Below are 27,531 nucleotides of genomic sequence, written 5' to 3' on the forward strand. Positions count from 1 at the left end.
CTATTAAAATGGTGTAAAATGTTTTTGTTCCTCCAAACAGTTAAAAAGGCATTTCCAGAATTCTCCTCTAACATTTGTAAAACTTAATTACATTCTACATGAACTTCAGTTATAACAGGATCGATAGGCCCTAATTATAATGCCCTATAAAAATTGTTAATTATTAGGGTTTTATAATTTTTAACCTCGGTTATATAAAAGATTTAGACAAGGTTAAAAATTCCATTAAAAGAAGAATTATCCGATCTTTATTATAAATATGACAACTTTAACTTAGTTCTAACTGTTATTAACTGTGACCACATAAACATCACTTTGGTTTTTGTTAAAAAATAAGTTACCAAAATATTATTAATAAAAGGTTTTTATTTATAAAAGAAAAAGGACATTCAAACGCAATGAGTCAAGTTTAGTATAGACTACTCTTACACGTAATATAGATACGTAAAAAAATAATTACAAATAATTAAACTATTTCAATTGCAAATAATTAGTTTTTTTTTTTAAATCAAAATATTTTCTGAAACATTTTTACACAATGAACAAGGAAAAAATTTATTAGCATATTCCTTAAATTGAAAATAGCATACTCTATATTTTTTTTTAATAATTTATCTGTGTACGTACGGTATAAACCAATTTACAGCAAACAAGTAACTAAAAAGAAAGTAGCGATATTACAAAAAATAGTAGCAAAATTTAACAATAATTAATTAGCTAATATGTTTCGATCAAAAGAAAGCTGCTTTGCTGGTAATTGGATTATGCTGGCCGTACGTAATTCTGTTAAAATTAACATAAAGTTGTTTAAGCTTTGTACATCTATTCGCACGAAAGTCAAGTCTACTGCAGATAACCGTAATCAATAGTTCCATTCACTAATAAAATAAAATGTGTCGCTCGATAACATTGATAAAATCGATCCATAGTCGGTATGACCATTAATTTGAGGAACTTTAAGCATAAAGAAATAATTTGCAATTTATAAGAGGGAGATCATACCGGGCTAGCATACTCCAAACCAGATCGTCCTAAGCAAAACTTTAAAAACACAGCTTGAAAAATCACGACTACATCTAGATATAAGAGCAAATTTTTATATGCATTCTGTATACTTCGTAGAATTAATAACGTAATCTAATAAATTTGGGTTATGTGACCTAGAAAACGAAATAGTGAATTTAAAATAATTAATACGGGAATAATAATAGACCCGTGCTGGGGCAAGTATTTCTTTAAAGTTATATAATTTAAATTGGAAATGTGGTACCATATAAGTAATATCGTATCATATGCTGAAGGTATATATAAACGTGCAAGTGAAGTCCGTCTTGACAAGATACATTACTGGCTAAGTAAAAGCCATAGATCATCGACAATGATCATCAGTGGAATGAACACATTTACAATCTTACTTATCGTCGCCTTAATCAGAAAAGACCGTAAGTCCTTTTAAAGAAATTTTACAGGAGCATTAAAAAACACTATAAAAATTAAAGTACTTTTTAAATAAAAACACGCATATCTTTATAAATGGGTTTTAGATAACCTTATTCCGCTTATAAAATTGATTTAGTGAAAAACGTTTTTGATTTATTTTTAAGGGACATACATGTTTTTCCAACATTTTTCTGAAAATAAAATTAGACATACGTGTTTTACTTTAACTTTGTAACACAATAAGCTTTTAATCTGTTTATTGTAAGCCTTTCACAACCATTTGTTACATAGAAACTTACATACAAACAAACAAACTTAAAGATGTACATACATACAAACTTAAAAATAATGTAAAATGGACAAACAAATTAAGAAAATTTAAAAATTAAATTTTGTTCAGATAATTTTTACCTATAGGGCAAAGTATCATAAAATGTGTGATAATCACTTTCACGACTCTTTTTAAGGGATTGCAAGTGAATGTATTTTTCTTTTTTTATTGGTATTGGTAAATCATATAAATTAGGGAGACTGCTTTCTGGGGAAGCTGCATCAATAAGTTTATTTTTAGATAAACGACTGAAGTTCAGTTCAGCAAAATTATCTGAGTGTCTAAGTTTATAAAAAACAGTGCCATCGGTGGCGTATCGTAATGCACGAATTTCTGTTACCAGAGGGTCACCTACTTTTTTACCCAGACCTAAAGAAGTCATAAACTGAATTTTACGAAAATCTTTGAAGAATCCGTAGTGTAAGTAGTAAACTTTGTAGGGCTTGGGCTTTTGTCGTGCCTTCATACAAATGCTAGCATAATCTGCCTTTCTATAGTGGAGTGTATTGAGTCTGCCTCCATTTGTGTGTGGCCTTTTTCTAGAAACTTTTGCTCAATATTTATGTTTAAAGTTATAGCTTATTATATTATAGTTATAGATTAAGTAGAGCATTTGCTAAAATTACATTCCTATTTTGAGACGTGCAGCAACCGTCGCTGTAAATTATAAGCTTTTGTTCATTTTTTAAATCAGGTTTTACATGATCAATTATAAATTGACAGATGATGGAAGCATAGTCATTTGCACTAACACCACCCGCAGATTCGTGCCAGATATAGCAAAAACCATCGCTAGTTTTTAAATCAAAAAATGTAAAATTGTGGACTATAAGTTTTGTTTTAAAATAAAGCGATGAGACATTTGACTTGGGTGATAACAAAACGGATTGTAAATCCATGCAGTATACTTTATCGGTAGATTCTTTGTCCGTAGATTTTTCACTTCTAGCTTCATTCTTTTTTATCTGATGTAAATTAAATTCATCGTCGGTTAAATTTCCTGTTTTATGTGCCACACATTTGTCACATTCATCCTTTTTGGTTCGAAGAAGTGAAAGATTCATTTCTTCAAAAACGTGTGTGAAGGAAGCTATTGACAGAAAATGTTGATTATTCTCGTTACACCAATTCTTGTAGAAGTTATAAAGTGATGATTTTGAATGCCAATTTGGCTCCAGATATAATTTCGTCGAAGAAGCCCGACAATAATGGGATTCGACTTTTGGTAGTTTTTTAAAAAAAACCTCTTAGGTTCTTTTTCATATTTTTGTAACGATTCATTTTAATTTCTTCTTTATTGTTTGTATGAGGCTCATGATTTTCGACATTTTCTTTAATTTTTGATTTCTTTAACCAGTCTAAAATCATATTTTCCTTGACGCAATGAGTATTTAAAAACATCTGTTTACAGACTCTTTGCCTCTCCTCGTTAATTTTTAAATAATAAACCAATGTCTCATCTCTTCTTGATGCTCCTTCTGCTGTCCTATTTCTGCTTCTTTGTGTTGCTTTAGAATCCACCAAAAATGAAACATACACTTTTCTTTCATTCCATCCCATTTCTGACCAAAAGCGCCTAAATATTGTTTCCCTTTGTTGCTCTGAAAACATTCTGCATTTTAGTAATTTACCTTTCAATAATGCTTTATAGTTGCATGGTTCTTTAATTTTTTTGGCTTCCCTCTTTATATTATATTTCCACTTTCCGTCAATTAATTTACGTCCGGCATACTCTTTTCCCATTTCTCGTCTTTCTTTTCTCTTATTATCATTCCAATCTTTAGTAGAAACAAACTGTCTTTTCTTTCTTTTTCTTTCAACAGCGTTGCTTGAGTTTTCATCACTACGACTTGTATCTGCTATATTTAAACCAGGAATAAAGTCGGGATCATCTATTTTATTTCCATGTTCTTGTAGTGTTTGGAGATTATTATCTGCCGTCGGTTTTTCATCTTTGTTAGTCTCGTTCCCTATTAAAGGTGAACTATTTTCTTCTTGATGACCTTTATCGATTAATTCAAAGTCGGCATCCGTCGCATCCATCTGATTGACCCCTGCTAATCCTGGTATGACATCTTCGTTTTCCATAACCATAATTAAACTGTCAATATCGCGGTCTTCTGCTACCGAAAACTCTTCATCCAGCTTCATAGTGCGGTCTACCATATTGGTTGCATGATTATCTATTTTACCCACAGCAAAAAGTAGAGCATTTTCTAAATTGGCAACTGAATAAATATCTTTGTAATTTTCTTCGTTGGTTATCCCAGACAAAATAGGACTAATAGGTTGAGAATTGGCGTTACCGCTGCCTAATATAATATCATTGGTACTTTCATATTGATTTGCTACTGGTTCAGATATTTGATTGGTAACTTCAGGAATATCTAGGAGGAGTAACCCATCATTGTTCTGAGTGTAGTCTACCTCTATCTGATCTTGAGCAGGAATATTGGATGATTTTGGTGTTTTCTCTAACAAAGACATAATTTTTTGTGTCCTACTGTTAGACAATGATAACTTTCTTTCTGCAAAAAAAATAAAAAACTAGTGTTAGTAGATTTGGCGTAAAATGGCATTTTTTTAGCACTGATAATCTATTAAAATATTATTATTTGAGGAAAATCACCGCTGTCATAATGTAAAGAGCATCATTAAATAATTCAAAAAAATATTATTTGTTTTATATTAATTTTTGTTAAATTATTTAATGATAAAAACTAGTGTAAATAGATTTGGCGTAAAATGGCGTTAATCTTAGCACTTAGCATTATTTAAATAAAATTATTTAAGTAAAGATACCTCTATCGCATGTAAAAAAGCATCATTAAATTATTTATTATGTTAATTAATTTTTATTTTTTTTATTTTTATTAAACAATATTTGTTAAATAAAAATATTTTATAATTAACTTCATGTTAATTTTTTAAATAACTATAAAATTCTATTTAGCCAGTTATAATCATTAATAGGAAAAACACGTAACTCCCTCATGATACATTTTTTCCACAAAGAAAAACCAGTAAGTCCAGTATCGACTTTAAATAGGGAATTATCATAAATTAAGCCAAAGTAACTATTTTTTGAGTAGACAGGTAAATTGTTTAATTACTTACCCTCCATATTTTTGCACTTTTAACTCGTAAACTAAAAAAAAAAACAATAAAAAATTGATAAAACAACTGGAACCGACAGTACGCGTCTTTGTTTACATGATAACTAGTGGAGATACGGGTTTTACGTTTCGGTTCCAAAGAGGCATGGACTTGCGGGGAAAGATATTATTGCATTTATAATTTAGCACTTTTTTTTGTAATTACGGGATTTACCAAACGTGTAGTTTATTTTTTTGCGCAACAGATGGCACCAAAATGTCGATTTACCCAAAAAGTGGACTTACGGGCTTTTCTGATTAAGGCGACGTTATGTTCAAGAGTCAGAAAAATGTTTTATACATTTCACCAATTAAGATGAATTTCAAAATAAAGCTCTTAGCAGTAAGTCAAAATACTGTTTTCAAAATTATGTTTCATAAAGAGAGACGATACTCAACTCCCTACCTACGCAGTAAAAATCAACAATTTGATAAAGGTTCTTTCTGATTTGGATTTATTTTATATTTTGCATAAAAAATTTTAAATCTAATGCCACACATTTTAAGGCTGTAAATTTTAGAAACACAATAAAAATATTTTTAAATATTTATGTTTAAAAAATTACAATAATAAAAGAAATGAAAAGCGTTCTACGCTATGCCTCAACATCTTTTTTCAGAAAGCGATTGTGCGCACAAATTGGTCCAATTTAGGCATGACCGCAAAAATTATGAATTATTGTCTTGTCTTGTTTTAAAAAAATATTTTGTCATAAGCAAAAACATCTAGTTTCTATTTAAAAAAAATTGTAATTCTTGTAGAGCTATTACCAAGTTTTCTGGAACTAGCCTTCCACATTAGCATGCTATTAGCATATTTACCACTATTTGTACTAGATCTTTGAAAGCTTTGCTTGTGATTCCTTATTTATTATATTATTAATATATAGCATAGTATTCTTTTTCAAGTAGTCGGGATGCGATCGTGTAGTCTCAGGTTCGAATCCTGGCATGAGCGTGGTTGTTTGTGTTTGTCTTGCAAATCAACACTCGTGATTCGGAACCCACGTTAAATTGTAGGTCCATTATAAGTAACAATATTGGGCGGCCGTCGCAATCCAGCGCGAGTCCATTGTAATTAAGGAAGAAGATGTCATTTCACAAAGTTAAATATTTTATCATTTACTGAAAACTATACCTTAAAGTAATGAACAACATTAATCTATCACTGTCAATCCGCATACACGTTTTCCTACTGCTATGTGTTGCATGTTAAAAGGTAGTATTAAACCGCCCTCTTTATGTGAATTTGTGCTAATGAATATCTGACAAATGAGAATTACAGGAAATTTAGTTTGTTTTAAAGTTTGGCTGTAATTCTCTTAACATAAGCGCCGTTAAAATAAAAAAATATCCCAACCTAAACTGCCCTCAATAATATAAATCATTAATTCATGACGACGTTTTTACAGTTAAACCAACCATCAGGCTTCTTAGGTTTTAAAGTGGGCTAAAAATAACTGCAAATTGCTACAAATCCTAGTGGTGCAATATGCATTTTAAAACTTGATTCTTGGACTTGGCTGACATCAATAATGTGCTTCACTAAAAGTACCTAGGTATATTCTTGATTCTACCCTTTATGTTAATATAATCTTATTAAGCAGGAGCGGATTCAGAGGTCATTTTTGGGAAGGTAACATTTTTTTCCAACATCTTCAGAAATATATTTACGATTAAAACTATTTTGTTTGGTTTTAAAATATATAACATATAATACACTATATATATATATATAATAAAATATATAGATCAATTATAGACTTTTATATTTGTTACTAGATTTTTTTCACATTTGGATCGATATAAATAATGTATGAGTCGTATAGCATTTGGGAGGGGAAATTTTCCCCCTTTGGATAATATCCCTGTATTGAGACAACTTTCAATTCCATAATACGTGAACATAAAACTTTACAACTTCTCAGTACTCTCCTCAATGAAACACCGAAGTGCTTTTGAGTTGATATTTTAAGGTTGACACGCTTATTGAAATCGAGTGCAAAGGGTTAACGTCGAAATTTTGAGTAATTCGGCATGACAGTGAATTTGAATAATGTAAGACAGAAGTGCTTTCGCAACTTTATCTTAAGTTAATTACCAATAACTCTTAACAATTTCCATTTTTTAGATATTCTTCACCACAAACGTTTATCATATCAAAAAAGAGATTCTAGACTGCTTCATGGACTATTGCAGCTTCGTTTGGCATAGATGGAAGAGAAAGAAAAAACATGATGAGGAAACAAAACAATATATGTATATGCAGTTCAGTTGTTTGTCTGGAAGAAACGATAAGAAGATTTGTAAAAATAAATACATATTTTTTCAAGAGGAAACGTTTGTTATTCTAAATGCATTGCATATATTTTACCAATTGATTACATTGACGTCTATAATCATCTGAAAGGCAGGGTTGGATGGACTTCTAGAAACTGATCTTAAAACGGACAGCTGCTCGTCTGCACATCAGAATTTAAATCAATGCAGCCTGTCATCCTCAGTGTATAAATCCTGAAAAATATACTGATGGCCTAGCTTTATTATGAAGCACTGTGTTCTTATATTATACCCACCACTGCATTATAAAAAGTGTCTATAAAACATTTTTTATAATGCAGTGTTATTACAACATTAATTTACATACAAACAAAAACCTACTACATATTCTTAAGAATAATTCAAAAGCTGCTCATACTATTTTGCTGAAATTTAATACATTGGCATAGATTGGTGGGGCAAAAAAACCCATGCCAGAATTACGATTAATATCAGTCCGTGGGAATAGAACTTGTGTTTTTTAATAATTTTAAAGTTGCTAGTGGATTAACATGCTTAATATATATAATTGAAATTGTATGTAGGAACAAACTGACAAGTTCGTGAGCGTTGTTTCCAGAAAAAGGTAATGCACCATACTGGTTCTTCTTAAAAATTAAATTATTTTTAAAAACGTCAGTTCTTTCCAAGGAAATTCACTGTCTTAGATTTCCTTTGACGCATAGTGTTAAAAAATAAAAAATATTTTTTCGGCATGGACAGGTGGGCAAGATCTGATACAGTCGTTACCAGTTTTAATTTGTAGATATTCTCATTCAATTGCAGTCGCTTAATGTTTTCGATCTGATATCTCGTAATTATTTCTATTGATGATATAATGACTGAAACAGTCTACACTGTTTCCCATTGTCTTTCAATCTGATCTTTTAAACGTCTATAATAAAGGATAGTTTAGTTGCCTTTCGTGCTTAAGTTGTTTTTATTCGAAATATCAATATCAAGGAGAGTAATTTCCATAGAAACTCGTCATTTTCTAGTATTAATTTATATGTTGGAGAAGGTTTAGTTTTCTTGCTAGCTGTTGGTGACGTATTCTCGCTACTAGATCGCGCCGCTGCTTATATTCTGTTAGCGCAAATGTCTAACAACCTATAATATACCGTATAGATCCCGATGTTTGACATCCGCACCTACACTACCTACATCTATTGCTTGATTAACTACAAAAAATTCCAGTAAGAAATTTGCTGTTTGAAATTTATTGTTTGCCTATATCTGCCATTCCTCTTCCCTCCACATTTTGGCGCAATGTGGTTCGGTCAATGGCACTTCGCGGACGATGGTTTTTCGCCCTTGTTAATAGTATCCTTTGCAAGTTATCTTATTAAAGCCCATCCTATAAAACCAAAAGAATGTGCTAATGCAGTAATTTTGTCATGTATATTTTAGAAAACTAAACAAGTTCCTGCTAGTTAGATTCGTTTTTAGAAGGCGTTCAACAAACTTGTTTGTTAATTTATTCTATATAATTCGATGATCCCAAAATACTTACCCGGAAAAATATTACCGGTACGGTATTTATTTAATCCAACGGTTATTCCTATATCGCCAGAATACTTTTTCACTATTTTACTGGCTTTGAAAATCCCCCTGATATATATGCTGCGAATTGGAATACTGCTAGTTTGGTATCAGTCAGGAGCTGGAGGTTAATCGATGTCCGCCAATTTGCCATAGTGGATTCTAAGAAGGAAATGATGCGGTTATCTACCCTGTATAGCCTAAGTATATTGATAAGCCACTGATGTGACACACCATCAATATTGGCCTCTCTGTATACAGCATAAGTAGCCAAGTTATTGGTTGGTAATTTAATGCATTTTGGGTATTAAGGCTGTATTCTGATAACAGATAAAAACTCGGGCATTTTATGAGGATCTAAAAGAACATAATTTGATACCAGTTAATTTAATAACATTAATTTAAGGACAGTTTGCTGGTGTGTTAACCACAGTTTCTTAACCCGAACATCGGGCCATGTAGGGGCTCGGGTAGGAATTTACTCTAGGAGCTGCCGTCCAACTCTATCAATTTTCTGCTAATTTCCTTCCGGATTTTGCAACCAAGTTTCTCATTAAGTTGGTAGAGAAGATCTTCAGCTTCCGGTTCTTGACTTACTATTTCTTGTTGCTGTAGGTTTTCGTTTTCCTGCTGTTCCAAGGGTATATGCCGCAAGGGTGCAAGAATAATTTTGTCGATGGACAAAAATATTTTAAATAGCTTTACGTTTTATAGATCAAATTGATCTATTAATTATCGTGAAAGAACCTTATTTTGTCCATATGTGAATTAAATTACAATCCAAGTAGTCTGTATGTACATTTATGGTAAAATAAAAGGTTTTGAATTTGAATTTGTTTCCCGCTATTGACCCACTCTTATGTCAGTCTGCATGATATTATTTACAACGCGGGCTTGGGAACTTAATGGTGTCTCATGTAAGTCAAATGCATTTAGTGTTCCAAATTTTACAACAATTTTAATTTTGATAGTACATACTATGGCAAATAGTAGTGACCCTCAATTATAAACCAAATCGTTAGTCACGTTTACAGGTACGCCTGTAAACACATGGTACAGATAAAACAACCCTGGTACAATTTTAAAAACTTAAATAAGAGAAAATCTATCTGTTTTTACACCTGAGAACTAGAAACAATAATTTGTTCACTAATAATTAAAAACTATGGTTACAGAATAATTAACTCTCAAAACCATACATGCAGTGGGGCAGTGCCAATCCCGTCGGGGGAAGAAAGAGCCGACGCTGGACAAGAAGCCAAGACCCTAACATTAATAGTTTGTTAAGGGATGTTGAGATTAAAAACGTTTTGAGTGTTTCACGCTTCTTTCCAATAAAAAAAGAAAAACAAAATCGATGACGCTCATCAACTATGACGCTCCGAAAAAAGAATGTTTTCGAAGATTTAAAGAAGTATAATTTAATTAAGCTTTTTTATCAAAAAATACCAACCTTGCAAAGAGACTTGTCAAAATTGTTTTGTCTCAACAATTCAACAGTTAAACATAATTAAAATAAAAATAATATTAAAATAATGCTAATTTTTAATGAAACTATATTTCACTAACACGAAAAAAAGAAATGTTTTATTGATATTTCAATTATGAATTTATGCCCCCTATAAATTTATGTCCTCTATAGCGACAATATCAAACAAAAACTTTAAATTTTTCTGTAAGACGTGTTAAAACAAGAAAACGTTATATTTTCTCGTTGCCTCGTTTGCTCATTTCCTCTGGTCCATGCGCCGCCGCCTCTAGTCGCCTAATAGGTATTTGCTGTTTTTATTTTTTCAGAACAATAATAATAATAATGTCGGCATGCATCATTTTGTTGTGTGACTGCATGCTGTACTGTTGAATTTTAAAGCGCTATTATTTGAACGCCAACCTGAAGAAGAACTGAAAAAATGATTTCTACTGCCTTAGAAGTGCATTCAACACGATCAAATAAGTGTTGGAGAGGAAGTGTAAAAACTGAATGGTGAAACATTATTTTATATTATGGCAAAGAGAACTAAGTGCGTTTCAATACTAGTGCTGCTCTCTATGAACTGTTGAGACAATCAGCAGATTCAGTCGCCCTTGTTAATTGGCATTAGGAACTAAGTGCGCTTGAATCCCTTTGCCACTCAAGCATCAGTTATTTAGTAGATTACGCGCGAAGTGCAAGAGGTCAAGTTTTGCAAGTTTTTACAGTTTTTAAGTTGTTTTGAAGTTTTTTTTAAGTCAAAATGGTTACTTCTGATGAAGACCAAAATGGTAAGTTCTCAAAGTGCTATATAATTTGTTGAAATATGCGATTTTTTTTTTAAATTTTAGATCCGTTTAGTAATAATTCCGATGTTGATATAGTCTGAACACAGTCTTCTTCAGATTCAGAGCTTAGCATAGCAGAAAGAGAACCTTAAGCAAGTACATCCAAGAAACGAACACGAAAAATAGCACAGTGGAAGCGATCCGAAGCAAAACTCAAGCGTAACTCTGGCCAAAGGTACGTTGGACGGCGGGGTGAAGTTCATGAAGCAAAATCAGTTAAACCGTACAATCACATTTGTAGATACAAATGTAATAAACATTTTACCGAAGAAGTGCGCATGTCTATATTTTCAGACTTCTGGAATCTCGGAAAGAAACAAAATGGTTGGGACTTGCAAAGTTCATTCATTGTTTCATGTGTTTCTAAGCATATTCCTAAACGACCCAATCGACTTGCAGTTTCTCAAAAAAACGTCAGCACTCAGTTTTTTTTGTGTACGTTGGATATTTCTCAGAAGAGGTTCTATAACGCTGTCAGTAAACATAAAGAAACAGGAATCGCCCATACAGATCAAAGAGGCCGTTATACTCCTGGAAATAAACTAAGCGAGGGCACTATCAATTTAGTTAAAGAGCATATAAATTCCTTTCCTAAGTTTATTAGCCATTATACAAGAAAGGATAACCCAAAGCGTAAATCTCCAGAATTAAATATTTCAAAAATGTACAGTTTGTATAAAGACTTTTGTTTACAACGACGAACAGATCCTGTAAAAATCAGCAAATACCGTGATATTTTTAACACTCAGTTCAACTTTAGTTTTCACTGGCCTTACACCGACACTTGCTCAACCTGCGATATTTTAAAAATCAAAATGGATGCCCTAGATCCAGGTTCTGTAGAAAAGAAAGCCTTACTCCGCGACCAGGAGATTCATTTAAGAAAAGTGCCTTCTGTTAAATCCTTGAAGAATCAGGCCACTACCTTAGCTAAAGAATCTACCCACAAAAAAATTTACCCACTCCATTTGTTACATGCAGCAAAGTGTACTATTTACGTCAACTTTGGACATACAACATTGGAATACATGATCTAGCTACTGGTACTGGCAACATGTATATGTGGCATGAGGGAATGGCAGCGAAAGGGTCTCAGGAGATTTTATCATGTTTAATCAAATATATTGAATGTCTGCCACCAACTATTACCCATATAGACGCTTTTAGTGACAACTGCGGCGGACAAAATAAAAATATAGTGAAATTCTGGACCTATATTGTGCAATATACCCACATCAAAAGCGTAGATCATCAATTTCTTGTCTCGGGCCATTCGTTTATGGAGTGCGACCAGGATGTTGCCCTTATAGAAAAATCAAAAAGGAAGCTTACAAACATATTTACTCCTGATGATTGGATCCATTTTGTGGGAGGCGTTAGTCGCAAATTTATTGTGGTTAAATTGCAGCCTCAGGACTTTAAGTCAATATTTGCAATGGATAGCTACATGAAACCAAACATTGTAGGCCTTAGTAAGATGCAATGGTTGCATTTTGAAAAAGTTGAACCTTACAAGATGTTTTATAAAGAAGTCTACAACCAAGAAATCGCATTTAATATAATGGACCTAAAACAAAAAAATACTACTGGACGCCCAAGGAATCAGCCAACCACTGTATAGCATTGCCAAATTTGCATGTTACCCCACCAAAAATCAAACTGGCCAAGTATCAGAATCTCTTGCAGCTACTACCTTTTGTTCCGCCAGTCCATCATAAATTTTACAAGGATCTGTTATATAAACGAAAAACCTCAAGGCTTCAACAACAACAAATTAGTGTCACCCAAGAAGAGGGTACAGACACTTATAGAAATTTTGAATCCGATGATGATTAATATGTCTTTCTTTATATTGAGTTCATGTTAATTTCTCCATTAGAATAAACATTTCTTTATTTTGGTAAATTGTTATGTATTTTATTTTTAAAGCAAAGAGGTTTAAGTGACTGGCCTATGAGTTTTATTTCGCAAAAAAGCTTTACATAAACCAAAAAATGATGTCTAGAATTTATGAAATGCATTTTGAAACATTAAAATTACAACATTTAATAAAAACAGAAATATTAAATATCACCGAATATTTTTTAATGATCTAAAACTTTAAATCAAATATTCTCAAAACTCTTAATTTGTTACTTGGATTTCCCTTGGCTTCTGACACCCTCAGTTACCATCAAAATCAGACGTGTACTAACGTTGTACAGAAAACCCAGGACGTAGCAAGCGAGTAGTAGAGCGCACGAAACATAGAACACAAATGTAGAGAAAAGCGTGCTGTCTAATAATCAGACAGAAATTCCATTGACAGCTCTATTGACGTTGTTGGTAAGGACGCGGGCGGTAATATTGGGTGCCATATGGCGGGAAATTTAAACCTGATCTATTGCGCGATATTTAAATTTGAAGTCACTACAGAATATAGCGGGTTAAGGAGGGCGGGAAGATTTTTCTCCACAAATGATTAAAGAATTCATTTGTCGAGAAAAGTCCACCCTCTTTAACCCGTTATATCAAAGCCACCACTTTAAAAATACCCAAGAATGTCAATTTAAAAATACCCACATTTTATTAAAATTGATAATTTTGAATTTGAAAGAAAAATAAAAGTTAATATTGCATATCTCAGAGATTCCTTATCACTTTCTTTAAGAATTAACACATTAACTAAAATATTATTTGATTTTGATTTAGTTCTCAAGAAATTGCTTATTTAGGACATTTAAATCTGGACTTTGAAAATATTTAGACATAGATACTTACCAATAATTATAAATTGGCACCATAGATATGGGTGCAAATTTTAAATAAAAAAAATTAAACTAGTTGGTCTTTTTAATATTTTCCTTTAAGATGAATTGAAACAAATTTAACAAAAGGCTTAAAAACACATATAAATAGCTGTAATACATTCTTAATTAAATACTGACAGCTGTCTGTATGGTATTCATAAGATATTTTATGTATAAATCCGGAATTGTAGGTATAAAGCATATTTTTTTCAGACAAAATTTACTGTTTTCTTTTTTTATTTTTATAAGAGTTAAAAAGATTATAAAAAACATGTAACAGACAACTAAATAAAAAATATGATTCTAAAAAGATTTTACTTCAGATTTTACTATTGTGTAATTAAAAAAAACATATTATGAAAAGCAAAATATAGACTCTTATAATAAAAACAGAAATTGTACCTATTTCTTAAAATAAATCTGCCTCCTCATTATGAATAAATTAATTAGTAATGACTAATTATACACAAATACATATGTATAAATTAATATGCATGTTTTCAATTTTTTTTTAATATCAGCTAATAAAAACAAAATATAAATTTTAATAAAAAACTTAACTTAATCCATGACATAATTTAACAATGTATACAATAATATAAAAATCATATTAATGTTTTTCTTTAAACAAATGGGATACCCTGATCACAAGTGTTTGTGCATACTTTCATACCAATGGATTGTAAATCTTTAGAAACGTATCATCCATTTTTCTCTAAGAGACCAAACGAAAACAAAAACAAAGGTAAGGACACAAAGTCACGGTCTCATCCAATCTATATAATTTCTTAAAAAAGCTTAAAAGCTACACGTGTTTCGCTCCTGTCTGAGAGTTGTAATGTGATCTGTGTAGGTCTAGGCCTGATGATGCTCCGACAGGAGCGAAACACGTGTAGCTTTTAAGCTTTTTTAAGAAATTATATAGATTGGATGAGACCGTGACTTTGTGTCCTTACCTTTGTTTTTGTTTGTAAATCTTTTATTCAAAATAATATAAGTTATATTAGTGTTGTTTGTAAAAAATTAGAAACAGGACTCTTGTAAGGTTTTCTTAAGTCCTGCCAAGCTCACGCAAATCCGCAAAATCAGAGATTTTTTACTTAGATTTTTTATAAAAAGGCCCAGAAATTAAAGAAATTTCATCAAACATGACAGTACAGCAGCGGTTTAAATCACTCACATACACTCTGCTTGTAAATGAAGATGTTCAAGAATAAGCGTAATGTGTCCATATTCAAATATTGGAAAGTAAGGATTGCAGAGTTCGAGGTGTAGGTAATTGAAAAAAATGTCTGAAATACTTGTACTGGGACGATCTGGGACTACATTTAAAAAGGAGAGGAGGAAAGCTATTTATTTATCCTTACTAGACCATGTACAACTAGAAGAACTCATTAAAATGCATTCTCGGTAAACTGGAACCTACCATTAAACAGCATGATTTTAACCAAACCAACTGTTTTTTCTAGTAAGTTTATTTTAAGATTTATGTTCTTAAAGCTTCTTTATTAACTAAGTGATTCTACTAAAATGTTCTCTCTCAATTTGGGCAACATCAATTAATACATTTTAAGACACACTTTGGCACTGAATTGCAAATAGGACCTTTTTTGCATTAAGGGTCTTTCATATTATCCTCTATTATTGGAGTAAATTCGGAAATTGGTGATATTTTCACTAGGACTTACATGACAGATCTGCCTCTAAGATTTTTGTAAGGATGTATTCGACAGAAATATACAAAATCAATGATTTCTGTGACTGTCTGGGCAATTACTAATATGCAAACTAGTGCATAAATCATATTTGCATGAATATCTTAACGTATATGACAACAAGGAAATTTAAATTCCCGACATTTTGATCGTGGAGGTCTAAGAATTAGAATCGAGTTGTAAAAATTGAAAACTGTGACATAGATATGTACAAAATAGGATTGAATCTGTAATTAGACCTTTGAAAATATGTATTTCAAAAATTCACCTCAACATTATTAGAAAACTCTTAGATGTGTCTTGAAAAATTTGCTCTATGTAGTTGAATAATGATTGGATGTTTGCAAGCTGTCAAATCAAAAAAAAAATATACAAAAAGCTATAAAATTACTTAAAAATTCATGAAAAAAATCATGAGGATTGGCTCATTTTCCACTCAAGGGGAACATAAAAAAAGACAGCCGAGTCGTCAAATACGACAGTTAAAATCTAATTATTGTCATTTTTGATGTACGTCAAAAATTAGACGATCAGCCTTATTAGAATCAGTCGACCATCTAGGGGTGCTAGACTATTCCGCCCCGCCATACCCATGACACGAAATGAATGCGTGTGCGTTGCCATATTGCGCCTTTAAGTACCTCTCGATCATTACCTATAATGATCGATTCCCCAACCTGTATATACAATTTGCATTTAAAGTATAATTAATAATATTTATCTATTACATTCTAAGTATTTTCTAGTTTTAAGTTCGGATATCACTTTATATACATTATTTTATTGCTTTGCCCATAACATCTAAGGTAATTGTTAAAAAATTAAAGCCTTCATTGACTTAAAAAAAAAATTTAATAATTTTGCGGTTAGGAAAAATCATGCATATGTAAGTAGTAAAAAAAGCAAGCATTTCCGCTGAGTACAAAAATTGTTACCGCTAAATAATGCGATAAGTAAAATTATAACAAATAACGGCTTTCACCTCATCCATGAAAAGTAAAAATTAAAAAGTTTAGATGAACAGTGAATTTTACATTTTACTAAATTAAAAGTGTTTTTACAAATATATATTTTCAAGATCTAAGTTGATCCAAGATCCAGTATTAAAAAACTAATAAAGCTAATTAAATTGCTTAAAATGTTTTCCACTTCTCTTCATCTTCTTTTACATGAGACAAATTTTAAGATTTTTAACTTATTCATAACACTTTATGTCAAAATTTATTTCTTCTATCGTTACTTGTCAAAAATAACAAGTTTATAGAATATAATTGAGGAGTAACTTTTTAAAACGATTTGTCCATCAAAACTTTTTTTCACCAACAGTAAAAAACAAATATTCCTTGTTTCCTTTCATTTTAAACCTGCGTAGTAAGGTATTTTCATAGATACTGGTCAATACTTCTGTAAAAAGGGCTTATTGAAATCAAAATTAACAAAGATTGGGAGAAAAATTTAGTAAACAGTTAGAAATAAAGCTTTTTGATCGATTACTGTGGATATAATGCGTTTTATTGTGGCCGATATGGGACATAATGTTCTATGTTGTTAAAATTAAATAGGGAATAAAAAAAATATAACCCAGCTGAGCAGTTTTTTCACTTAATATAAAATAAAACACATAAAACCAATATACGAGAAATAATTTTAATAGAAAAATTTATAAATTAAATATGGTCTACTTGGTCTTCTTTTAAGTTCTCTTCCTCTTCATTGTCTTGAGCTTTTTCTGGAATTTGTGGCGCAATACTTAAGGCATTGTTAAAGGAAGCTGAAGATGCTAACGGAATTTTATCTTCCCGGTCGACCCCAAATCTAGCTGGGAGCAATTTTTTAACATATTTTTTTGTTATATTCGTTGATTAAATTTACAAGTAGGACGTCAGATCCCTCTTGTATATTTTTTAGATTCTGCGCACGCTTGCACACTAATGACATTGACATTTTTGATTCGTTGTCAAAAATAACAATTTTATTAAATATCAACAAATCAACACGTTAATACATCAACAGCTAAAGTTTAATGAGTAAAAATAAAAAGTATGTCAAAATTTTAAAAAATCAGATGATTTACACGATATTGTCATCCGAATTTGTCGCCTCCTATTGGCCAATGCGTTTTGATGTATAAGATCTGGCGGACATAATGCGTTTCGATGTAACCATCAGGTTTTGCACGCACATTAGACAAGGATATAATGCTATTTGATTGATTCTGAGTTAATCTTTAATGAGTAACGATATTAAGTATGGGACAATTTGTAACCATCAGGTTTTGCAAGCAAATTAGACAAGGATATAATGCCATTTGATTGGTTCTAAGTTAATACATGTATAGAAGAGGTAAAAAAATCCAAAACCGAAAGAAACTGAATTTTGTCCTCAAGTGTACACAATGCGCTTTGATATGTTGCTCCTCAATTGTCTATCAAGATATGTTAAAATGTATAGGGCATCTTATTTAAAATTAAAAAATTAAGGTAATTTCCAATTAAACCGAAAGTGACAGAAAATTTGTTGAATGCGTCCAAAAATGTTGTTTGGTTAAATCAGCATTCCATGCCTTTTATATTCGTAAAACTACATCAAAATTAAAAATTTTTTTTTTGACGTTATGTTGCAGGATTAATTACGCTTTAGACGGGATCTGGAGAATCCTAACTTTTATTCATTTGGTTAAAATATTTAAAAATGACTTTATTCAAGATCATGTTGTGCCGGATGTTCTCAGTAGAGCTGTGCCAGAGATTGCTAAATTGAGTGTATACCAGGAACCAGAAGTTGCAGATAAGTGGTATCGAAGAGTTTTCAATCAGGTCGTAGAGAATCCTATTAATTATCCCCAATGGCGAATTGAAGGAAATTTACTTTACAAGTATGTGAAATGTTCTTACCCGTCTCTTCGAGATGATGAAGATTTCTGGAAGGAAGTAGTACCCAAGGATCGAAGACGTATGATTTTGGAAGAAAATCATGATCATCCTTTGGCTGGTCATGGTGGTGTCATGAAGACATACGAACGATTGAAGCGTCGTTATTATTGGCCAAAAATGAGAGCTGATGTCCTCCGATATGTTAGGCATTGCGCCAAATGTATTTCGCAAAAGCCCCTCCGGGAGCGACACGGATTAATGTGACAACAAACTCAAGTTTTGAAGCCATGGAACACGATTAGCGTCGATCTCTTTGGGCCCTTGCCTCGTTCTACTCAGGGATACAAATACGTATTGGTCGTCTTGGATACCTTCACTAAATTTCCTTTGTTCTTCCCTCTTTGCTCAGCTAAGGCCCCTATGATTTGTCGTCTTATAGAGGAACAAGTTTTTCTCATTTTTGGTGTTCCCCAATTTCTTATTTGCGATAATGGTGCTCAATTTCGAGGTGAACTTTTTTCCAAACTGTGTGAGCAGTATAAGGTCAATATCCGATATACTCCGGCTTATCATCCCCAGGCCAACCCCGTGGAGCGTGTGAATCAAGTCCTTAAAACCATGTTAAGTTGTTATATTGAGGATAATCATAAGAATTGGGATCGACTTCTACCTAAGGTTGGTTCTGCCATAAGATCTTCGGTGCATGAAGCCACCGGGCTCACTCCCTATTTTATGAATTTTTCCAGAGAATATATGCCCTCGGGCGACCAACACAATATTAGGGATGTTCCCAGTATCACGGTTGGCGACTTTATGGCACGTTCACGTGAATTAAGTAAAGTATATAGGGACGTTGAGGAAAGACTGAAAGCGGCGCATCAGAGATCAAAGAATCGTTATAATCTTCGACGAAGACCAATTAGTTTTGAGATCGGTGAGCGAGTTTATCGCAAAAATTACGATCTTTCTGATGCTAGTAAAAACTTTACCGCCAAACTCGCACCAAAATTTTTGGGCCCCTTTACAATAAAGAAGAAGTTATCTCCGGTAGTCTATGAACTGATTGACGAAAAGCGCAAGTTTAAGGGTGCTTGGCATGTTATAGATTTGAAAAAGATCCCAAAAGAAGAGCTACTCGTTGATTCCGATTCCGATTAGACTTTATCGATTTTGCTTACTGGTCGGGACGTATGTTTTTTTTTGTGTTTTACTTATTAGTTCTTTTGATTTTTCAATTCAAATATAATTTCTTTTTCTCCAGTTTCTTTCCTCAAAGCTGTGCGGACTGGGTATTTTGATGTTTTTGCGGTTATTGGATAGTAGCTACCTTGTTTGTTTTTCTCTTTCTAGTGAAGTTTCTTGTGGTGAAGGCCTACCACTTGAAGCATTTTAGATTTCCGATTAGGAATTCTATCAGAAATTTCTAGTAATTTTCTAGTAAATTTCTAGTAATTTCTGATAGAATTCCTAATCGGAAATCTAAAATGCTTCAAGTGGTAGGCCTTCACCACAAGAAACTTCACTAGAAAGAGAAAAACAAACAAGGTAGCTACTATCCAATAACCGCAAAAACATCAAAATACCCAGTCCGCACAGCTTTGAGGAAAGAAACTGGAGAAAAAGAAATTATATTTGAATTGAAAAATCAAAAGAACTAATAAGTAAAACACAAAAAAAAACATACGTCCCGACCAGTAAGCAAAATCGATAAAGTCTAATCGGAATCGGAATCAACGAGTAGCTCTTCTTTTGGGATCTTTTTCAAATCTTTAACATGCCAAGCACCCTTAAACTTGCGCTTTTCGTCAATCAGTTCATAGACTACCGGAGATAACTTCTTCTTTATTGTAAAGGGGCCCAAAAATTTTGGTGCGAGTTTGGCGGTAAAGTTTTTACTAGCATCAGAAAGATCGTAATTTTTGCGATAAACTCGCTCACCGATCTCAAAACTAATTGGTCTTCGTCGAAGATTATAACGATTCTTTGATCTCTGATGCGCCGCTTTCAGTCTTTCCTCAACGTCCCTATATACTTTACTTAATTCACGTGAACGTGCCATAAAGTCGCCAACCGTGATACTGGGAACATCCCTAATATTGTGTTGGTCGCCCGAGGGCATATATTCTCTGGAAAAATTCATAAAATAGGGAGTGAGCCCGGTGGCTTCATGCACCGAAGATCTTATGGCAGAACCAACCTTAGGTAGAAGTCGATCCCAATTCTTATGATTATCCTCAATATAACAACTTAACATGGTTTTAAGGACTTGATTCACACGCTCCACGGGGTTGGCCTGGGGATGATAAGCCGGAGTATATCGGATATTGACCTTATACTGCTCACACAGTTTGGAAAAAAGTTCACCTCGAAATTGAGCACCATTATCGCAAATAAGAAATTGGGGAACACCAAAAATGAGAAAAACTTGTTCCTCTATAAGACGACAAATCATAGGGGCCTTAGCTGAGCAAAGAGGGAAGAACAAAGGAAATTTAGTGAAGGTATCCAAGACGACCAATACGTATTTGTATCCCTGAGTAGAACGAGGCAAGGGCCCAAAGAGATCGACGCTAATCGTGTTCCATGGCTTCAAAACTTGAGTTTGTTGTCCCATTAATCCGTGTCGCTCCCGGAGGGGCTTTTGCGAAATACATTTGGCGCAATGCCTAACATATCGGAGGACATCAGCTCTCATTTTTGGCCAATAATAACGACGCTTCAATCGTTCGTATGTCTTCATGACACCACCATGACCAGCCAAAGGATGATCATGATTTTCTTCCAAAATCATACGTCTTCGATCCTTGGGTACTACTTCCTTCCAGAAATCTTCATCATCTCGAAGAGACGGGTAAGAACATTTCACATACTTGTAAAGTAAATTTCCTTCAATTCGCCATTGGGGATAATTAATAGGATTCTCTACGACCTGATTGAAAACTCTTCGATACCACTTATCTGCAACTTCTGGTTCCTGGTATACACTCAATTTAGCAATCTCTGGCACAGCTCTACTGAGAACATCCGGCACAACATGATCTTGGCCCTTTCTATGAATAACCTCAAAATCGAATTGTTGCAACCGCAAAACCCATCTGGCAAGCCGTCCTGTTGGTTCCTTCAGACTATGAATCCATTTCAGACTATGATGATCTGTTATCACTTTAAAGGAGTATCCCTCTAAGTAGGGTCGTAATTTCTCGCAAGCATAAATAATGGCCAACAGTTCTCTCTCTGTGGTGGAAAAATTCCTCTCTGCTTTAGACAGAGATCGAGATATGTAACAGATAACATGTTCACCATCATCAAACTCTTGAGATAATACAGCACCGATCCCATACGCTGAGGCATCAGTCTGAACCAAAAAGGGTTTCGAGAAATCAGGACAAGTAAGTACAGGAGCGGAAACTAACGAATTTTTGATGTTCTGAAACGAATTTTGACATTCTGGGGTCCAGTTCCACTTTTTGTGTTTACAAAGAAGAGCGGTAAGGGGAGAAATAACGGTTGAGAACTGAGGAATAAAACGCCTGTACCAGGACGCCATACCGATGACACGTCGGACTTCGGTGGTGTTCTTTGGAGTCGGAATGTTCAATACGGCTGTCACTTTATCCGGGTCGACATGAAGTCCATCTTTATCGACAACATATCCTAAATACTTAAGTTCGGATCGACAGAATTTACACTTATCCTGAGAGAGTGTTATACCGGCTCTATGAAATCTCTGGAAAATCTCTTCCAAAACCTCTAAATGTTGCTGAAAAGTCTCAGAAATACAGATTACGTCATCTAAATAAACAAAGACATGTGGCTCCAAATCAGCTCCCAATAAGGTATCTACCAATCGCTGCCAAGTTGCAGGGGCATTCGTCAACCCAAATGGCATTCTCTTAAATCGATAAAGTCCCCGACCAGGGACAGAAAAACTAGTTTTATCACGTGAATGTTCATCAACCTCGATTTGCCAATATGCAGAGTTAACATCTAACGAAGTAAGATACTTTGCATTTCTTAATTTGTCCAAAATACTATCAATAAAAGGGATCGGATAAGCATCCTTAGCCGTAACAGAATTTAGTTTTCGATAGTCCACGCAAAATCTCCATTTACCATTACCTTTCGGTACTACTAAGGCAGGGAAAGACCAGGCAGATTGTGATGGCTCGATAATATCGAGTTGCAGCATGTTATCAACCTCCTCATCGATAATCTTTAGAGTGGCGGGTGAGTATCTATAAGGGCGCAAACGAATGGGTTGGGCATTACCAGTATTAATCTGATGCTTCACTAAATCTGTTTGACCAAGCTTACCACCCATTAAATAAAAGTATTTTGAAGTCAATTTATCCAAGGCGGATCGCTGTTCTGGGGTTAAAGTTTCCTGAGGAATAATGGCTTCAGTGCCATTTTGCAAATCAGGAACGACACCAACAGTTTTCCAAAAATCGGTACCCAATATCAATGGACAACTCAATTTCTCCACTACCAAAACACTGCAAACCGCTACCTTATCATACAAAACAATAGGTAAGTTAATTGCGCCAATCACTTTACTAGAACTATGATTTCCAAAATTGCACTGAGAAAAAGGTGATGATAACAATTGTATGTCTGAACGTTGTAATATATTCCATATGCTTAAACCAATAGCAGTAACATTTGCTCCAGAATCCAATAAGCCAACAAATTTCATACCAAATATCGAGACTTCGAGATGAGGACGATCATCACCCTTGCACTGTGCGAAGGCGTAATCTAGAATAGGGTAGCTGGGGTTACTAGTCGAGACCTTAGGAATCGAACTGATCTCTCGACTAACTAACAGTTCGCCCTTGGGTTTCCCGACCTACTACAATTTGGACATGAACGGGTAGTCACATTTTCCCGACCGCAACGGAAACAGTGTTGGCCCTGTGTTAATTTTGTGTTATTTGGTATTTCGTTGGTTATTATAGTATTATTATTTCATGAGTCAATCAATTTGAAGTTTTAATTTTTCTGACTTATTTTAATGCTTGAATAGCATTTTCAAATAATTAGATTGTTCGCACATTCTTTACTTCCCTTCCCAGTTGGATGCTTACTTCTCTTCGCATGAGAATTACTTTTCTGGTAATTCTCTTGGGGGAAGAGGGGGAGTTGTTGCAGGATTAATTACGCTTTAGACGGGATCTGGAGAATCCTAACTTTTATTCATTTGGTTAAAATATTTAAAAATGACTTTATTCTAAATTTTTCTTTCAAAACTGAGACACCCACCATAATTACAATTGCCTTCGACTCTTAATGGAATTCGCCAATATTTTTCATTAAACCACTATCAATATTATCACCATTTTAATTCTTTGTTATTGTTTACAATATGCTGTGCATGGAGAAGATTTCACGGCAATTGAATCGGTCAACCGGTTTACTAAAGCGGACGCCAGTGGCGCCGCGTGTCGAATTATTACGATTTGGCCCGTAATTGTACTTTCCACTAGGCACTCTATGGGTTGCTTATTAGTGACCTATGTATGGGTTTTGGTTGGGCCCATAGCGGCTAAGCCCATAAAGTAACGAGTGAAGTTCCTCAATCTCCGGTCTTGCGCCCAGACGTCTTTTGGACTACTACTTAAGCAGTTCCGCGACGCATCTGGGGGTCTTTCCAGCTCCTGCGTCCGTCAAGAGTGAACCGTGCTGCCCGCTGTGACGGAGAGAGGTTTGAAATAAATCTATTATCATCTCTCTCCGCCAGCACCTTTTTTGTTAAAATAACATCTAAAACTAAAATGCATTAGTGTTTCTTCAGTTTTAACGAAATATTTTTGAAGCAGGATGGGTTTTAGTAGTTTGATGCCTCTCGAAACTTCGGCTCCTTAAATATGACAGTGTAAACCGCCAGCCGTGACCCAGCAGTAATGAGGATTTCGCCCTGAAGCCTGAAAAATAATTTCGCCGCCCTTAGCCCCGTCAACACACATCATGCCGTAAGCCCTATGTGGTGAAAAATTGCCCATCGCGGGCTCTCGCCCCCGAAAGAAGAACACCATGGAACTTGACCCGTAAGCACATTCTTTTAATCTTAACCATATTCTTCTTTTGATTTTTTTTTTTGTATGATTTAACATGAATTTATTATCACTTTCTCATTTTAATATTTAAAACTTAAGTAACTATATTTATAGTATAATTATCTAAATTAAAACAATTCAATGTTACGCCTTATTATGTAATGCTTCCGAAGTGATCACTGACGAATTCAGGTATCTACCTTTGGGTTAGAAACTTGTATATATATATTTTTTTTTTATTTATTTTTGTTTACCTTTTTAAGACCATCTTGTATATTTACTTATATTTACTTACCATGTAGCTTTAACTCCTTGTTTCTGATAAATTAAGCTATTGAGTATGAAGACTTTAATAAACACCCTATTTAAATTAAATTAAGGTGTTTTACTACTGAGTGAGTGAGTGTGACTGAGGCAACTGACCATACAGAGAACCCACGAAGCCGGCCTGATAGGTTCTTTTTTTTTGTTCCATCTTTTAAATTTAACAGGGTTTCTGGAACCTATCAGATCTAGGGAGTTGTTCTTGTTGTTTAGAACTCTTAAACCAAGACTGTCGAACAAACTCAACTCCCTAGAAATAGCCCCTGTAAACCGGATAGTCTTGCCGGGATAGTATTTATAACATAACAGTTACGTTAACTAATTCATAACACTTTTTTTTTGACTTTACGTTTTAGAAAGGACAAATTTGCAGAATACAATTGTCTACCAAAAAAAGTAAAAATGTATTGGGAAGGTAATTTCTAGTTCAATCGGAACTGACAAAAAACGATTGAAGAGCGTTCAAAAAGACAGTTTGTCAATTCAGCATTTCATCCTTTTAGCCTGCATTAAGTTTGACATTTAAAGTAATAAAATGCTCATATATGATTTAGTTATTTTCTTTTTTTTAAGTTAATTTGACAAAAAAAATAGCTGAATCAAGTGGGAGGATAGATATGAGCAGCCAATAAGGTAAATCTCAAACTCACTTGCAATCATTTCCAATATTTTTTCATTGGAAAAATAAAATAGAAACAAGAAATTAATCGTTAAAAAAAGAATGTCCTAATGACATTTTGTTGACAACAATATATTCGGAAAAAATCCACGTGTAAAAAAGTGTCCTCAGAGGTGGTCAAAAAAATAAGAGTATTAGAATAATTGCTAAAAATGTTTAAGAATCTGTACAGTGGTGTTAATAATATATTCACAATAACCCAAGGACTTATTTTTACCGTAATCGGAATTTCTACCATTTTCTTATTTCATAAGTTCTTTTTTTCAATATCTGGACAAAAAATAAGAGTTAATTTCGATATTTTTGTGATGTCAAATTATTCGACCATTAAAAAGTCTAACTCACACCACAGATATAACTAGCTAACGCAAGCGTTGCATTAGCTAGTTATATCTGCGCTGCGTTAGCTAGTTATATCTGTGCTCACACATTTATTTCCTAAATATTCTGAGGTTCAAAGTGAGGTTCTTGGACCCAATGTGGGTTTTCTGTAGACCAATAATGACTATTATGACGACTTACGATTCCATTATAGTGAAATCGTGATTCGTCGCTCCACATTGTGATACCGCTGATAACTTGTTGATACAAAGGCTATAAATTCTAATCTTCCTTGGTAGTCCTTGGCTGTAAATGTTGCACCAAGTGAATTTTGAAAGGGTAGTATCCGTGGTCAGCCAGAATTCGCTGCACTGAACTTTTGGGTATATTCATCTTTTCTGAGATGCCACTTACTTACATACAGTGTGTCCCACTTAAGGGTTAGCCACCCCTCTAAAATTTTTGTTTCTTGACCAATTTTCAAAAACTTTTTTTTGTTGGATAGATGGACAAAAATGGCACTTATGAGCCAAGTTCGACATTTAGAGAAAGCAGGTCATGGCCTACTGTATACTAGTTTGAAGTGCGAAAAATCGAGAAGTAGTATTAACGATATTTATTTTTGAAAAATGGTACTGGATTATTGTTCAGGACCACTTAAAACATAAGTGTACCAAATTTGGTTTTGATAGTATACAGGGTGTTGAAATACATTGGAGTCAAATTTTTAAAAGGCGCAATAACATTCTTAATCAAATACGAATTTTTTAAAAATTTTTGGCTAATGGCATGCGTCTTGAGAACACAAAGGTTGGAAATATCCTTCAATAAACAACAATCGATCATATTATCATACTATTTTGGGCTCAATTTGTTTGTTTTTTTATGAGTTTGTTTGTTAAATTCCAAAGATATGATTGTGTCTAGTTAAAAATTATTTTGTGGGAATTTTACCCAAGTATGCTATGAAAGAAAATGTTCTTGACAGTTTGTCAAAGTTTTCATGCATTTAGTTAATTTTGACTGCTTGTCGAACAATTATGGGTGATTATAATTTAAACGAAAGAGTTGAAGTAGTGTGGCTAGTTGGCGATGGAGTTAGAACATTTCCATCCTGGTAAAAACATCCACTATTCAACAATAGCCAGAATTAACTACGGGTTTGATCAGTCTGGTTCAGTAGGCGGAGTACGTCCTCATTTACATCGTAATCGAGCAAATAATAATAACCAAATAATTCTGGAATACTTTAATGCTAATCCGCAATCTAGCATTAGAGTTGCTAGTGCCAGTTTAAATATTTCCAAAAATTGCATATGGAGGTGTTTCAAGAAAAATAACAAGAAGCCTTTCAAGTCTTTATTCCTTCAGACTTTGGAACACGGGGATGAAGAACGCAGGATGGAATATTGTTTGTGGTTACAAGGCGAGTATTTGGCTAACCCTACATTTTTGAAAAATATTTTATACACCGATGAGGCAACATTTACTACAAACGGCATTGTGTCATCTCAAAATATTAGAATATGGAGTAACGTAAATCCCCATTGGGTGATACAATGTAAAAGGCAGTATTCGCAGAAAATTAACGTATGGTGCGGTATCTTAAACGAACGTATAATCGGGCCGTTTTTCTTAAATGAAAATCTAAATGGACTTAATTTTCTT

General features: G+C 33.5%; 1 protein-coding gene and 1 long non-coding RNA gene across 2 annotated transcripts; one reads left to right on the forward strand and one right to left on the reverse strand.

The window, feature by feature from the left end:
- Positions 1-656: 656 nt before the first annotated feature.
- LOC126748689 (uncharacterized) lies at positions 657-7,261 on the forward strand. The gene is made up of 2 exons (XR_007664800.1): positions 657-1,442; positions 7,058-7,261. It is a non-coding gene; the product is annotated as an uncharacterized LOC126748689 (long non-coding RNA).
- On the reverse strand, positions 2,907-5,189 carry LOC126748687 (uncharacterized). The gene is made up of 2 exons (XM_050458065.1): positions 4,889-5,189; positions 2,907-4,299 (listed from the first exon to the last, which is right to left on the reverse strand). Exons 1-2 carry the CDS (start codon positions 4,893-4,895, stop codon positions 3,005-3,007), a joined length of 1,302 nt encoding a protein of 433 aa, XP_050314022.1. The 5' UTR covers positions 4,896-5,189; the 3' UTR covers positions 2,907-3,004.
- Positions 7,262-27,531: the final 20,270 nt, after the last annotated feature.

This window comes from Anthonomus grandis, chromosome 22 (assembly GCF_022605725.1).
Source record: "Anthonomus grandis grandis chromosome 22, icAntGran1.3, whole genome shotgun sequence".
Taxonomy (NCBI): domain Eukaryota; kingdom Metazoa; phylum Arthropoda; class Insecta; order Coleoptera; family Curculionidae; genus Anthonomus; species Anthonomus grandis.